The 16,066-nt window shown below is 48.6% G+C and overlaps 1 protein-coding gene across 1 annotated transcript in view; it reads left to right on the top strand.

Moving 5' to 3' along the window:
* Arnt2 (aryl hydrocarbon receptor nuclear translocator 2) overlaps positions 1-16,066 on the top strand; it is a 152,159-nt gene that overhangs the window by 122,854 nt on the left and 13,239 nt on the right. The window contains exons 12-15 of the mRNA XM_051148863.1: positions 4,323-4,474; positions 10,694-10,766; positions 11,611-11,734; positions 14,235-14,334. Coding sequence (XP_051004820.1) covers positions 4,323-4,474; positions 10,694-10,766; positions 11,611-11,734; positions 14,235-14,334 — 449 coding nt within the window. The remainder of the gene's footprint in view (positions 1-4,322; positions 4,475-10,693; positions 10,767-11,610; positions 11,735-14,234; positions 14,335-16,066) is intronic.

Here is a 16,066-nt window from a genome sequence, read left to right as displayed (position 1 = left end):
TGTTCTGTGGGCTTCCTGTCTGGGAAGCTCAGTGCTTTTGTTTAAAACAAGAGCTCAAGAGCTGACTCAGCTTTCTCAAGAACAAACCACTTCCCTTTATCAACATTGGTCCCCCTTCGTTGCTGGTGGCCAGTGCCCAAAGAACACAAACTCTGGCCAAGTCTGGGTGTGCCTTGGGATGTCTTTGTGGCTGTAGAGTTGCTGCCCATGTGTCCTGGACCTGAGCCAGGGCTTCCCCCCTCTAATGCCACAGCCTTGGTTTCCCTTTCTTTAAGGGATGAGGTAGCCTGCCTCAGTATAAGTTATTGATGCTGGCTACTAGAGTGAGATGAGCTGTCCAATTCCTTTTTCTTTTCAAACCTGCTGAGTTCTTGTGGCATATGTAGTTTACATAGACAAATGTGACACAGAATAGAGTGGAGCCCAGGAGAAATGGGGGGGGGGAGGCGCTGAAGGTCCTAGTCTTGTTGTTATGATCCAGGACAGGATGGGTGGCAGGTGATGATGATGATGATGATGATGGTTGATGGTCTTCAATAATGTTGATGATGGTGGTAATAGTGATAATTATGGTAATGACTATGATGATATTGATGATCATGATACTAAGGGCTTTGACTGATAATTATGAGTCATTATGATGGTGATAACGGTAGTAATTTTGATAGTGACGATGATGGTAATTGTAATAATTGTGGTGATAACGGTGTTAGTAGTGATTGTCAAAGTGATGATGGTGACAGTAATGGTGGTAATGCTAATAGTAATAATTATGATGCTAGTGATGGTAGGTATAGTAATTATTGTGTTGGTAATTGTGATGTCATGATGGTAATAACAATGATTGTGTGGTGATGGTAATTAGTGTGATGATGATGACAATGATTGTGATGGTAGTGGTTGCTATAGTGGTGATGGTGGTGAGGGTGATAATGGTGACCGTATGTGTGGTGGTTTGAGTAAGAATAGCCCCCATAGGGTCATAGATTTGAATGCTTGGTCTTTAGGCAGTAGTGCTGTTTGACAGGGATTAGGAGGCGTGACCATATGGAGGAAGTATGTCACTGGGGGTGGGCTTTGGGGTTTCCAATGCTCAAGCCAGGCCCAGGATCTCTCTCTATGCCTGCTGCCTACGGATCCAAAGCTAGAACTCTCCCATATCTGCCTGCATGCCCCCATGTTCCATGACATGATGATAATGAACTATAAGGCAGCCCAATGAACTGTTTTCCTTTATAAGTTGCCAGGGTTAGAGTATCTCTTCACAGCAATAGAACATTAAGACAGTAATTATGATGATGATTAAGGCAATGGGAAATGCTGTAACAGTGACGACGGTAGCAACGATGATGATGCCCATGACAGCTGTTTTCATAAAGAGACAGGCTAAGCTAGGTTTTATGATCTTTGCAGTCTCTTGTATTGCTAGCCCCACACGTGAGTGAAGCATAATGGGACGTGTCACTCTCGACTTAGACCTGGATCATATTACCAGCCCTGCTTACATTCACAGTTCAATCCCCCATCACTTCTCGGCTCTCTGGCCTATACACAATTGTTGTGCTGTGCTTTCTGTGAGGAGGGCCAACAATCTCATTTGCCAGCATCATGCCAACCCTCCAGCTCCTACCCCAACTTCATTCCCCTTCTGGAATCCTTCACTCAGGTCAGGACCTCAACAATAGGTCCCAACTCCCAGCCCTTCTGGTGGACCTCTGACATTTGGTTATGCGTTCCTAGCAGATTCTGTGGGCTATGGTTATTTGCATGTCTCTCCAGCCCCTATGGGTGACAGATATTTTAGAACAAAATATTCACCTTGGCAGTGGGGACTCTAGACAGGGTGTTAAGGTTGGTAAATCAAGGGCTCAGACCATGCATTTCCCTACCTGTGGTTGCAAAGCCTTGATAGGTATCTTATCAGCTCCGAAGCTCATGTTCCTCATGTGCATTATACTGCTGAGGTGACTCATGGGCTGAAGGGGCGGGGCTGACCCCAGCCCCCCACACCCCCATCACCCACACCCCATTCTCTGTTCTCTACCCACAGCCCCATAGCCCAGCTTTGTACATAGGTAGGGTCTGCTGCTGGTCTGTGAAACACAGTGAAACTCTCACACCCTCTCAGTTCTTTCTGTTGCATGAAACAGAAGACACGCACATCCAGAACAAAGGACATGGATCTATATATACCGTAGGCACCAAGGGAGCTCTTCAACCTGTTGACCTGAGGGAATGTGGCTTTGACTGAGGGAATGTGGCTTTGACTTCCGGTCCCTGTGAGAGATGAGGCAGGTCCTGGTGAGGGCACTGTTGGTGATTTGAGTAAGAATGGCCCCAATACCCTCATACATTAGAATACTTGGTCATCAGGGAGTGATACTGTTTGAGAAGGGTTAGGAGGTGTGACTCTTTTGAAATGGATGTGGCCTTGTTGGAGAAAGCATGCCATGGGGGGGGGGTGGACTTTGAAATTTCAAAAGCCTAAGTCAAGCAGTCTCTCTCCCTCGTCCTCTTCCTCCCCCTCTCCTTCTCTATCTCCCTCCCCCTCTCCCTGTCTCCCCCAACCCCTCTGTTGTGGATCAGGATACAGATCTCAGCTACTTCTCTAGCCCCATGCCTGCTGGCTGTCATGCTGTCTGCCCTGGTGATGATAGACTGAGCCTCTGACACTGTAAGCAAGTCCCTTACATGTCCCTTACCAAGTCCCATGGTGTCTGTCCACAGCAATTTAACAGTGACTAAGACAGGGCCCAGATGTCTACAGGGCAGCATCCTCTGAGTAGGCCAGACTCACCTCACAGCCACCAATCAGCCTCCTTCTGTCTGCACCCTCTTCCCGCTTTCTGTCTGATTTTTTTTTCTTTCTCTAACTTCCTTTCTTTATTCCTCTTTGTTTTTTTTTTTTCAATCACTCGAATATTTCCCCCAAGAGGGTCCTATCTGATACTCTGAAGTGTGCTCTGCCTGGTTTCCCCAGGGTGCAGCATGGAAGAAGTTACCTGGCTGCTTCTGCTCCTGTCTGGGATGAGCAGGGATATGTAGCCCGGCTTGTGAGGTGTGCTGTAGATGCTACTCTGCTCCAGACACTGGCCTGGGCTGTGTGAGGTGAGGCTCACCATGCTCCCAGGCCGTGTACAGTATGGTAGAGACTGCAAACTACCACTGGGAAGCAGGCTGCAAATGCAATGATGTTAGGAGTCAGGGCTTGCCTGCCTCTTGTCAATGATCAATCTACAGTCAAATGCAGGAAGACTGAAGGCCTGCATTCTCAGTGTCTGAGGCTGGGCGTGCCTACAAAGAAGACGCCTGCTTGCCTTATGTTGTCCTTGGGGACAACAATCACATCCAGGCTAGGTCTGTTAGTCATTCCTATAGCTTCTCCATCTCCCACTTCTTTCAATGACACCGACACCTGGATGCATCCAGCTGCCTGTGTGCGGGTATCTTTGTATATCTTTTTATTGTGTGAGTGAACAAAGGAAAAAAACAAACTGTCGTCAGAGAGATAAGCTTGTAACTTGGACATAAGATCACAGTTCTTGTCCTTCTTTGCCACTAGAGCTGTCTGGTCTTGGACAACTTAATTAATTTCTTTGCATCCTGGTAATGCCATCTGTAAATAGTGAAGCCACCTTTCCAGACCCTTGCTGGCCTATAATACAGGTGTCCATGAAAGTACACACCGGAAACCATACTGCAACATGAAAGTAGTGGCACATCAATACATTACAAATAAATAATGCATGCAGACTTACCATTTTATTTTACCTCCTTCCTGAGAGTTTATTGAATCCATTTTACAATGTCAAACAGAGGTTAAAACTTTTATGTGAATTAAGTCCATCTAAGGGATAAATGCGTGATGCATTGTAGCTGCACAGCTCAGTGAGACAGTTTATTCTTTAGAGTACGCTCACTCAGCCCCAGAGCACCCTAATACCCAAGACAAAAATGAAAAACAAACAAACAAAAAACCCAGCTCTTCGGTGTTGGTGCTGCTCTGTGCACAGCACTGTGTGCTTATTGTGTACTCACCCTCTGATTGGTAGCCACTAAATTAGAAACCTTGACTGTTATTGGTCTCTCACACGGGATGGCAGAGTAACCCAAGGGCAGTGCCCTCCCTGTCTCAGAGGGAAGCAGATGGAAGTATGAACTTAGCTGCTACCTGTCACACTTACTCTCGTAGCCCCACTTACTGCCATTTGGCAGCAGCTCCCCATTCTGAGGCCCGGCTGGCCTTTCCAGCAGCCGGCCACACTGCCTTGCTGTTCCCTCTTCCGCCTCCTGCTGACTTCCTTGTCCAAATGTTTTTGCAGGTGGTTAAGCTGAAAGGCCAAGTGCTGTCGGTCATGTATCGGTTCCGCACCAAGAACCGGGAGTGGCTGTTGATCCGTACCAGCAGCTTCACCTTCCAGAACCCCTACTCCGATGAGATCGAGTATGTCATCTGCACCAACACCAATGTCAAGTACGTGCACAGCCCCCTCTTCCGCTGACTAATCACATTGAGTCTCATACGAACTGCGTCGAGTGAGGCTGCCTTCTCCCGACAGGCTCTAGCTGCAGCCCGAAATCCCTACAGGGCAAAGGAGCGAGAAAGGGGAGACTCTGGGTTCCTGCTACTGTAGTGTTCCATGTTCAGGTCAGGATAACACAGTCTCCATTCCAGTCTTTACCTCCTGACACTGAGCCAAGCAAGAAGAGCTCTGTCAGTGCCCACCTGAATATCTTGTTTTGGTAGCCAGTATGCCAGGTCTCCTGCTCCTCCTGCTGATGAAGGTGGTGGGTAGAAGTGGACTTGGGCTTCTTGAAGCTCTGGTCAAGGTCAGGCACCCTGTTGTAGCAACACCGCCCGAGCCTGGAATCTCCCCCTTGCTGCTCCGAGTAAAGGACCCCTGCCTTTTGTGCACTTTCCATACCCATGGAATTGCCAGTTTGACCTGAGTTTTCATCCTAGTCCTGCCAGTTCCTGGTTTGGTGACCTCGAGTTAAGTGTCACTTCCTTTCTTACCCTTCACTTCCTCTTCTGGGACACAGTCCCTCCTTGTTGTGTGTGTGTGTGTGTGTGCGTGTGTGTGTGAAAGCTGGAGGCTGACACTGAAGTCCTCCTCAGTTGGTCCACCTTTTACGTTTTGCGACGGAGTCTTTCACTGAACCTGGAGCTAGGCTCTGACTCTGCTTCCCAGGGCTCACGTGAACACCGCCGAGCCGGGATTGTTCACATGCGTGCTGGGGAATGAAACACAGCTTGTCAAGCTTTGCTGTGTCATCTCCCCAGGCCGTGCCCCCCCCCCCCCCCCCCTTCTGGAGTTAAGCTTAGATCTGTGTGGGCACAGTGCCTGCCCTCGTGAGCATGGCTGTGGGCAGGTCATGTCCCTTCAGATCAAACATGGAGGAAATACAGATGAAATCCAATATTAGATGCTTCCGTTACATTATTTTGAGGCTTCTTTTTTTTTTTTTTTTTTTTTTTAAGACAGTCTCCCATGTTGTAGCCCTGGCTAACCTAAAATACACTATGTAGATAAGGCTGGCCTGGAAGTCACAGAGGTCTACCTGGTTCTCCGTTTGCTGTAACTTGACTTTACTGTGCTGTGAAAGTGAGGCGCATTCAAGGGAAACCATCTTGACTCTGTTCCTTCTCTGGGCTAGCAACATACTAGAGGAAGGTCATGGGATTCTAAGCTGTGGCAGCAAGAGGCAGCTACACCATCCACACATCCATGAGAGGAAACAGCCATCATTTTATATGTGTTGCTAAGCTTGATGCCATGGTTAGGGACAGTGGTGTCTTGTGCCCCAGTGAGTAGCTATGCCTTGAGTGACAAAGGATGTGGAATGAGACAGGCATTACTGAAGAGTGCCTTTGTGTTCACCACTCATGGTCACTGGAACTCTCAACCTCCATTTCCCAGGTTCAGTCAGGGCTGGGCCTGAGCCCATGGCCTTCTTGTCCCAATCTCCTGTCACCAGGGGGTCCTTCTAAAGACCTGCCATACCCCTCCATCAGAGAGGATCCCTTCCCACCTGGCCTTGCTGAGCCACTTGCTGCCATTCAGCTTGTCCCAGTCCCTTGCAGCCTCACACTAGCCCAACAGCTGCCAGTAGTATGCCATCTTGCTCCCAAGTATTCCTCCCTCAACTGTCTCTTGGACCAGCTCTCAATCTAGGCATCTTCTCTCTCCTTGGATACTTGATACAACTGGATTCTTCTTCTACCCCACCTGCTGGTCAAACCTATAAATGGTACAGAACAAATTTGGGCAAAAGGTGAACCTTTCTCATCTTTTTTCTATGTCTTGAGGTTTCAGTCAAGTTAAGAGTATCCTTTGCCCAGGGACCAGAGAGACACCCAAGGGTGCCACGTTCTTATCTGATCATAGGTCTGATGAAAATAAGAAAGGTTGAGAAATGAAAGTAGAACCAGATGCTTGGGGCACCCTGGTTGCTGCTGTGTTCATGGTATAGAGAGCTATAAGGAGGCTTCACAGGTGCTCGCAAGCTGGGGCTGCCAGGTCCTTGGCAGAAGAGAGCCAAGAAGGACAGTGCCAACCCTGACCTGATTAGTACCTGTGTATGCCAGACATCGGCCCCTAAGCTTATATTTCCCAATATAGCCTCACATCTGCTAATTCAGGCTGTGTAGCCACAAAGTCATGAAAATAGACAAACATACCAACAACTCAGAGTCCTGGACACTATTCTAGAATCTTCCACCTTTGGATCTTAGGGAAAGCCACCTCCTCTCTGTCCCTCTTCCCTCTTTGTTCCTTCGCAGCATGTGGTTGTGTACACAGGCCTGTGCACAGCAGGGGCTCTAAGGCTACCTACTCCCTGGGAACAAGGCTCTTCCCTGGGCTTTGAGGGTGTCATCTGTGCCTCAGTGCCAACTTAAGTCCTCCCCGCTGGTGAAGCTACTTGTATAGCACGTCAGAGCCACCCTATCTACAGTAACAGTCCTGAATCTCCGCTGGGCACCCAGCCGCTTTCTCCGTTTGGATAAGAGCTGACTGAAGATCCTTGTTGGGGGCAGTTTTGGCACCTTCAAGTCTTTCACCACTATTCTCTTTCAGTCTTTGTTAACCTTCTGCTGTCAGAGTCACATGTTTGGTCACGGCTAATGAAATACATACGCCCTGATCATTATGACCCGACATGGCTCTTGTTTTTAAGGGAGAACCTGGTCCCAGGAAGCCAAAGGCTTGGGCTTCAAAACCATAAGCACCTGGGTAGAGGCTGACAGGAAACAGAAGACAATGGGCAGATGCAGAGGAAGAAGTGGATAAACTAGTCCCCCAGGTCCTGGGGAACACCCCGAGGTGGCAACCCTGACGTAAGGCCTGAAAGCAAAGTCCTTTGCAAGCCAGGCCCTGGCTAAGAAGGTTGGCCTCCTTTTCTGAAATTCAGGCAGTGTTGATAAGACAGAAAAACAGAAATACTTTGTACAGGGGTGGACCATCCTGGAAGCTTCTTGAGTGAATCAGAACAACCCACCCCTACCCCAGCCCCACACACGCCTGCAGCAGCTGGAGCTGAGCATCACTTTTTCTAAGCCAGGTGTTCAGTGGCAAGGCTGAAAAGCTCACTGTGGACGGTAGAGGGCGGTGCTGACCACAAGTGTGAATAGACCAGCCCTTCCTTGAATTGTCAGCAGTAGGCCAGCTAGTTAAGGAAAGATCCTCCAATGCCCTGTACCACCCAATGCGGGGTGGGGGTGGAACAGGAGTTGCTAGCTCAGTAGCCTTCAGCTGAGAGCATCCAAAAGCAACTTCCTGAAGAAGTTAAGCAAGCACTGGATGTTTAGCATTTGTGCTAAGCTGCTGAAAAGGCTCTTTGTCACCTCTGACTTCTTCCTGTTCCTTCCACACAGATGGAAGCCCAGAAAAACAGACTGATGCAACACATTGGGTGCACATCTCTGAGCTGTGCCAGGTCTTGGTGTTTGGGATTTGATACTCTGAGAGACCAGTCGTGGGCGGACTGAGTGCCTGTCATGTCCATCTTTTCATATTTGCCCGACCTGGTTCTTGGAGCTTCATTCCCCACCTCTCTTCAGGGGAGTGTCCTGCAGTTACCCTGAGGCCAAGCCTCTGTTATTTAAATTGCACTAGTCTGAGGTTGTCTCAGGTTTTTCATGACACACATTCTTGATGTACATGTGTGCACCCATGTGTGTGTACATGTATGGGTGAAAATGTATGCGTCCATATGCATGAGTACAGACACGGCTTCTTAAAGCCTCATCTTGCCCAAAGTCCAACCTGTCAATGAGCAGACATACTCAGTGATAGGTAGTAGTAGTCACCTGCTTGGTAGTAGATGGAAGGTGAAGAGAATGGATAGATGCTAAAGGAGACAGGTTGTGTGAGATCTCTGAAGAATTTAGAATGCAAATTATAGCCCCCAGGGCCTGCCGGGGTGTGCCCAGGAGGCAGCCTTGTGTGAGGTCTATAAGCAAAGGCACCATCCTCACATGCCTTTCTGTGAGCCGGGCACCTTTCAGCCAGTGAGGGGCCAAGACCCTCCCAGGTATCAGCTCCAAACCCAAGGAGCTCTTGGTCTCTGCCTCTCCTTTTTTTCAGAGAATCTGAGAACCAGAGCTGCAGGTGTTGCCTAGGACTCTTAACACATTTGCTCCTGTCCTCCAGTAGAGGCCTTGGTGACCTCTCAGGTAATGGACACCTTCACCAGGCCACTGTTGAGCCAACCCACAAGGCCAAGGGGCAGTTTCTCTGAACAGATGGAGGGTCATGCCATTCCCTGCCCTAATCAAGTCAATGCCAGGTGTCCAGAGTCCCCCAGGGGGCCGGGGATATAGAAGGTGTTTATTCTGCACTGGGCAGAGGGGAAGAGTACAAAGTCCACAGCCCTGCAGAATTGTATTTGAATCCCTTCTGTGCCACGTTCTATTTGGAACACCACTTGAACTTGCTGAGCCTCGTCTCTCCTTTATGTGATAATTGATAGTCTTATATTGTAAAGATGTAAAATGTTGGCCAAGTACTGGTGATCTGTCTTCCGTTCAGATATTAGCAGCCTGCCATTGAGCCATTGTGCTTCCCCAAGATGCAGAGAACAGGAAACAGCAGATAATGGAGTAAGAACAAGGCCAGGATGCTTCTTCTATAGTTATGCTTATATTGATTTTTTTTTTTTTAAAGAAGGGTCACATATTGCCCATGCTGGCCTTGAATATAACCTTGAACTACCTGTTCTTCTGCCTCCACATCCCTAGTGCTGGGATTGCAGACATAGGCCCGCCTGACTACCTCTATGCGATGCTGGGAAGTGAATTGAATGCCCAGTTTCATGCACACTAGACAAGCTCCCTCCCAACTCTGCTACATCCTAGCCCTCTGTCTACATCTTTTGAAATCTCCATTTGTTTTGATTCCATCCTTGCTTTTCTTCCTGAGCTCTTGTAACCACAGGAAAAGGTCAGATCCTTCACTGCCTGAGAACCTCACTCTTCTCCTCTGTCCTTCCCTGGAGACCCAGCTCCACCAGAGCAGGAACCTGGGGGTTCTGAGTCATCAGGGCATGACTTGAGTATGGCTGGTTTCTTTGCCTTGGCATAGTTCACTGAATGGGCTCTGGGTTGGATTCCAGAGCAGCTGGCTCTTCACTGGGGCATCCAGGCCTGAGGACCTCACAGTCTACCCTCTCTGTGGCATCTGCGGTATGGGCTTCACTGTTCCCTGAAAGCAACCCAGTCTTCCTACTTTAAAACTTGAGGCACCAGCTTTCTCTCTCAGCCCTTTGCTTCCCCAGCCCCCAAGAGAAAAGCCTGGCAGGGGAGGAGGAGCCAAGCACACTGGAGTCCACCCTGAAGTCAGATCCTGCTCTGCCATAGCAGAACATCTCTGACCTACCTGCAGCCTTGGACTCCAGAGTTTAGCGTTTGGGTGAAGTAACCACCATGAAAATTCGGTCTGAGGCAGGAATGAGAAGATGCCCACCCCCATGGCAGGCACTACAACCGGCAGCTTTGCTCACTGCCTACCCGACAGCTTTCCTGAATTTTGTCTTTTAAAACAGTTTTAGCGCTGTGTTGTTTTACCCTGCATAAAACAAAGTCATTTGATGAAGCTTAGTGTCTGAGCCAGGTATGGTGGTGCCTGTCCATCCTCCTTGAACTGGAGAGCTGAGGCAGGAGGATCAAGAGGTCTAGGCCAGTCCAAGATGAATGGCACCTCAGAAATAAAATTTGAAGGCTGAGGAGATGGCTCAGTGGATAAAGTGCAGTAGAAGCATGACAGCCTGAGTTCGGATCCCCCGGCAGCATCCATGTAAACAGCTAAGCATAACCCTGGAACTCCTGGCGTGGAGACAGGTGGATATGCCTGGAATTCACTGGCAAGCCAATCTAGCCCAATCAGTGAGCTCTGGACTCGATGAAGGATCCTGTCTCAAAGAATAAAGCAGAAAACAACTGAGGAAAAACTCCTGGTGTCAACATCTAGTCTCTTCATGCACCTACACCAGGACATACACATGTACTTTACTTTACCTTTCCAACAGTCGAAGCCGAAATCTGAAATGCAGGAGTTGGAGTGAAATAAAAGTGGAAAGCCCCTTGGCGACCCATCGAGCTTTGACTTTGAGGAGCGGCGATTTCTGCCTCAGCCCCATTGCCTCTCCCTCACCTTTCTGTTCCTCACACCTGTGTTGACTTCTTGTTTCACAGGCAGCTTCAGCAGCAGCAGGCAGAACTAGAGGTACACCAGCGAGATGGGCTGTCATCGTATGACTTATCTCAGGTGAGTTTCGGGGGAATCCTTTTCTCTTTGGCACTCAGAGGCCTGAGAACTAAACTCCCTCCACAGAACTTGACCCCCCTCCCCTCATTCCAAGGCACTCTGCTCCATCCACTGGACTCTCCGGGATGCTAATGGTGTTCAGCCTCTGGTGTCCTGCTGTGGCTCCTCCTTCCTGAAGGGAGCCACAAGGAGCCAAAGAGGGTGCTGAGCCATGATCAGTCAGCACCCGAACATCGCTAGGGGACAGAAGGAAATTGCAGTGTGGGCCCCAATCTGACAGGCACAGAAGCCAGCAAGAGCAGGCTGTGTGTGTGGGTTCTCTGGCTTCCTAGCCATCTCTCTCTCTCTCTCTCTCTCTCTCTCTCTCTCTCTCTCTCTCTCTCTCTCTCTCACCTTTGCCCCTTTTCTGCTTCAATGTGTCTCTTCCTGTCCAGCTTTGTGTCTCTCCTTTCCTTCTCCCATCTGCACGAGTCCCTCTTCTCTCTTCCTTTCGTTGTCCCTGCTCCTGACAGCTGTCCAGCAGAGAAACTGACCTGGGTCAGTAACTGACCTTCAGGTTCTTTCCCTGACCTTTATAGTAGGTTGGTTCTTTTTTTTTTTTTTTTTTAAATCTCCAAGAAAGTAGTCACCATGACTCTGGCGTTCTTCCTGTAACTCTTAGTTCTCATTTTCCAACCCAGGTGCTCTTGAGCTTCCTGGATAAGCTCCCAACCTTGTAAGAATGGTCAAGCCTTGAAATGCTATTCCACGCAGAGGGACTGTGTGGGGGGATAGCGCGTGACTCTTGGAAAGTACCCGTCTGTGCCTTATGTGTAGATTGCCATTGTGTTTTATGTGCCAACAGGTTCCTGTCCCCAACCTACCGGCCGGTGTTCACGAGGCAGGGAAGTCTGTGGAAAAGGCAGATGCAATCTTCTCCCAAGAGAGAGACCCTCGTTTTGCTGAGATGTTTGCAGGCATCAGTGCATGTAAGTGCGCAGACATTGCTAGGCTGTGATGCTGTGGGTTTACGTCCGCTTTCAGAGCATCTGGAGCTAGCCACCCTAGAGAGAGGGGCAGGGCAGGGGACTTTTGTGTCACTGCCCCAAGGCATAAAAAGAGCACTGTACAGGAGTCAGGACAGATTCTCTGTATTCTTGTTTTTGCCTTTTATTTCCTGTCCACCTGTGACACCCAACCTCAGGCTGCAGGATCTCATCCTTAAAATGTAAAGGGTCAGAGAAAACGACATCTAATCCATTACACAAAGCCTTAGTCACTGGTCAGACTTCATCACTATAACAGAATACCTAAGAAAATAATTTATAGGACTCAGGCTTAGAAAGGAAAATTAGAAAAAGCACACACACACACACACACAAATCGGAATGGAAATAAAGTAAGATAGCAAAAACAAAGCAAAACACAACCCATGAACATCGAGACTGATGAGCCAATAAAATTCAAAGACTACAGATTGATAACCCCCAATTAGCATGCTGTCAACAGTCAACATAATTAAAACAAAACGAGATAAACTATTGAGCCCTCAGAGCCAGTGACAAAGATGTTTGTCAAACCCAAACAGGGAGGTAGAGTGGCAACGTCACCAGAGAAAGACTTGACAATGTCCCTGTGTGCAGAGGAGATAGAACATGAACTAACTATAAATCTCATGAACTCTGAAACACAGAAAAGTCAAAGTAGTCATCACACAGGAAGAAACTGATAAAAGCAAAGTGAGTAGAACTCAGGGTACGTACCTTCATTTTTAACAAACCAGGTCAATGAAAATAATAAAACTTAGAATAAAATTTAGAAGACTAAATAACATATACACACACTAATACACACATATATGGTTGCATGTACACATATACATATATAAACACATGTATAAGTATAGTACCCTACCAGTATCCTGGGGCACAGATCAACATGTTTATTACTTACCCCCAAAACACATAAAAAAAAAAAAAGTAACTTACATATGGTCATGCTTTCTGTAGTGGTAGTTGCTTTATCTATCTCTCGGTCACTTATTTTGTGTGGTGCTGGAGAACGGACATGCTAGCCAAGAGCTCTACCACTAAGCTACCCCTCCAGCCTTTGGGAATTATGCTTATAGACAAGAAGATGGCCTGAGTCTTGTTTACCCTCTAGGTTTTAGCCTTGTCTCCTCCCCACTCAAGTCTTACTCTTTATGCCCCACTCTCAAGGCCTTGTACCCAGCCTGGGAACGGAACTCCTGTCCCTTTGCCCCGTAGCCGCAATATGACAATGGCTTTATTTAGAGCCCCAAACAGAGATGGGAGTACAATATTTGGCTCTTATGTTACCTCCCAAACCCAGGCCCATGAGCTTGGTCATTAACAGCCCACTAATACTCACACCTGCCTGGAAAACTGGGCTCAGGGAGAGCATACATGCTGCAGGGTCACTGCCATGCTTCCAGCCTTGATTTCCTTCCTCCCTTCATCTTGGGGGCGATTGAATAAATGAGACATGTAGGCATCATGACTCTCTCTAGGGCCACATGCAGGCAAGGGAGGGGTGTACTCTGGTTGACACTCTGCTGTCTGGAGACTGTATCTATTCACATTTTAGTCCTGCTTCTCATATTGCTACCCAGAGTACCTTCCTTCTCATGTGAGATCTAGACAGCCTGCCTGTGACTTAAGCCTGGTCCGCTCAGCCTTTCTTTGCAGGTGACATGTGTGACCAGTCTTCACCTTTCTATAGCACAACAGTGGCCTTGGTGACTCATTTTAGCCCAGGTCTGAGTGTTTCCTGCCTCACAAGTTGCTCATTCTGAGACCCTGGGACACAGGCAACACTGTCCAGCTGCCCTGGTCAGTCAGTTTGAGGTGTCCCTCAGCACCGCTGATCCGGTCAGCAAAGGGGCACTGGACTGGTATTCAAGTTGGGTCCTCTCTTGCTGTCCTGGGAACTGGGACAACCAGTGCCTCAGTTTTCTCATTTGTAACAAGTGAAAGCAACTGTGTAAGCTGCTTGTTGTTTCCCAGAACTGTCCTTAGTAATTATTTCACTTATATTAACAACAGACTCCTCACCACAGCCTTGTGGAGCAGAGCCTGGAATTATCATCCCCTTTTAGATGGGGAAACTAAGGCAGGGGAGAGTTCAAAGAGCATCCCAGGTGACACCTGCAATATAAAAGGCCAAGCTAAGGTCTAAGGGCAGACAGCTGAGGTTACCCTGGGGATCCTCGCCTCTTTGCACATTTCCTGTTGCACATGTCCCTGTGAAACTGGAAGGACTGAATGCAGTAGTGCCTGCCCTACTCTCAGGTGGCAGGGGCCACCGTAGGAGTCACGAGTCTAAGGGAGGACATACTAAGATGAAGGAGAGGAGGTTGTTCTATGCGGACCTCCTGAGTTCCCATGCCATGCCCTGTTCTGGGGTGCCCCCCTCATGGCCTGCAGCCCAAGGGGAGAGCTTCACATGCAACTCCTATGGTTTTCCTAGCGGAGAAGAAGATGATGAGCTCAGCCTCAACATCAGGCAGCCAGCAGATCTACTCCCAAGGAAGTCCCTTCCCTGCCGGGCACTCGGGCAAGGCCTTCAGGTAGGTGCCAGGGAGGGGAGTGGTAGGAAGAAAGGCCTGCATGCCAGCATTGGTTCTGTGAGCTAAGCAGAAGTCAGCCATTCCTGTACTGTGGGATGGAGCCAGGATAGTTGACTCTGCTCCATCAGCCTCTCCATAGGCACTGGGGGCCAGTGGCTCTCAGACACACAAGATACCAACACCTCTGTGATCTTACAGGGAAAGGGGGAAGGTCTTTAGGCAAGATCCAAGTAGGGGCTCATTGGGAAAGTAGCCAGAACTGCCCTACTCTTTAGTATGCTGAGGCTATGGCCAAGTGCAAGCAGAAAATGTGGTCCATCATATCGTAGCCTCGGTCTTAAGGGCCGTTCGAGGGTACAGCAGGGTGCCTGGATATAAGCACCAGGTTGCGCAGTAGCTTACTGAGGAAGCTTGACATCACCACTGAGGGCCAGGCATGGCTCAAGTTTCTTCTGGGAAATGTGAGCATGAGCCCAGAAAGACTGCCAAAGGACAGGCCAGCAGTCCTCGGGGAAAGCATTTTATTGTGTCACAACAGATACTTCTAAGCTCCCTAGAGGCTTCACATACCCCAGGCCCTGCAAGGTAGTGTTTTGCTACATTCCAGTTAAGCTTGGCTCAACTCTAAACAGGGCTTCAGAGACCCTGCAGGAAACAGGGTTGGACAGGCAAATCCCAGTGCCCAGAAACTACATTGGCCACAATGGGATGGCAATCTCCCTTCCTTGAGGCTCTAAGCACAGATTTCCTACATCAGCGGAGGTGTGTACAGCGGCCCTAGGGAGGGCTGGGCACAAGGGCCAGCACTTTGTTCCAAAAATTCCAGGCAGAGTTACAGCTGCCCCTCATTAGTCAGCGTCCTAAGGAGGACTGTGCAGGCTGAGGCATGTGTTAAAGAGGAACCATGAGGAACACTGATTAGAAAATGTCCTCTGAAAGAAAGAGAATTGCAGAGGGAATGTGACCAAAGCATGTAATGGGTGCATATGATAGTGCACAGTAAAATCCGTTACCTTGGAGACAGGCATGGTAGCTGGCAGCTGCAATCCCAGCACTCAGGAGTCTGAGGCAGGACGGATGCCATGAAGTCAAGGTCAGAATTCATTATCCATCGAACAATTAATATAACTAATTTTAAAAAGGAAATTCAAAGAAAAGCAAAGAAAATATCCTCTGCAGGATGTCTTGGCACATACTTTTTATCCCAACAGTTGGGAAGAAGAAGCAGGTGGATCTCTGTGAGTTCAAGACCAGCCTGGTCTACACAGTGAGTTCTAGGACAGCCAGAGCTACCTAGTGACACCCTGCCTCTGAACAAAAACATCCATCTGAGGGAAGAGGGGTCAGTGTGGGAAGTAAACTCATTTAGAAAGACAGACATGATGTTTAAATAGCAGAATTTGCTTTACAGTCTGCAAAGGGTTAGAAAGGATAGAAAAGGATTAGATTAGAATACAATTAGTAAAAATGTCCTCTATAACTCTTTCTTTCCAAATCCATCCAAAAGCCTAGCTCTATCAAAAACCTAAAAATTAGATACTGCCCACCTCACTCAGGGCATTCACAGGCCCCCAGCATGGACCCAGGGAGCTAGCAGGAAGGGCCTGGAGCCGCACAGATCCCCCTCCAGCCTTTTCTATCTTGGATGAGCTTACAGTGCACATGGCCCAAAAAGCTCCTGGAGGAAGGGCCTGGCAGTAGAGTATCAGAGCATCCTCACCAGGCAAGACAC

Source organism: Acomys russatus, chromosome 7, assembly GCF_903995435.1.
Source record: "Acomys russatus chromosome 7, mAcoRus1.1, whole genome shotgun sequence".
Taxonomy (NCBI): domain Eukaryota; kingdom Metazoa; phylum Chordata; class Mammalia; order Rodentia; family Muridae; genus Acomys; species Acomys russatus.
Note: the sequence above shows the minus strand (reverse complement) of the source record. Positions and strands in the feature narration are given on the sequence as shown.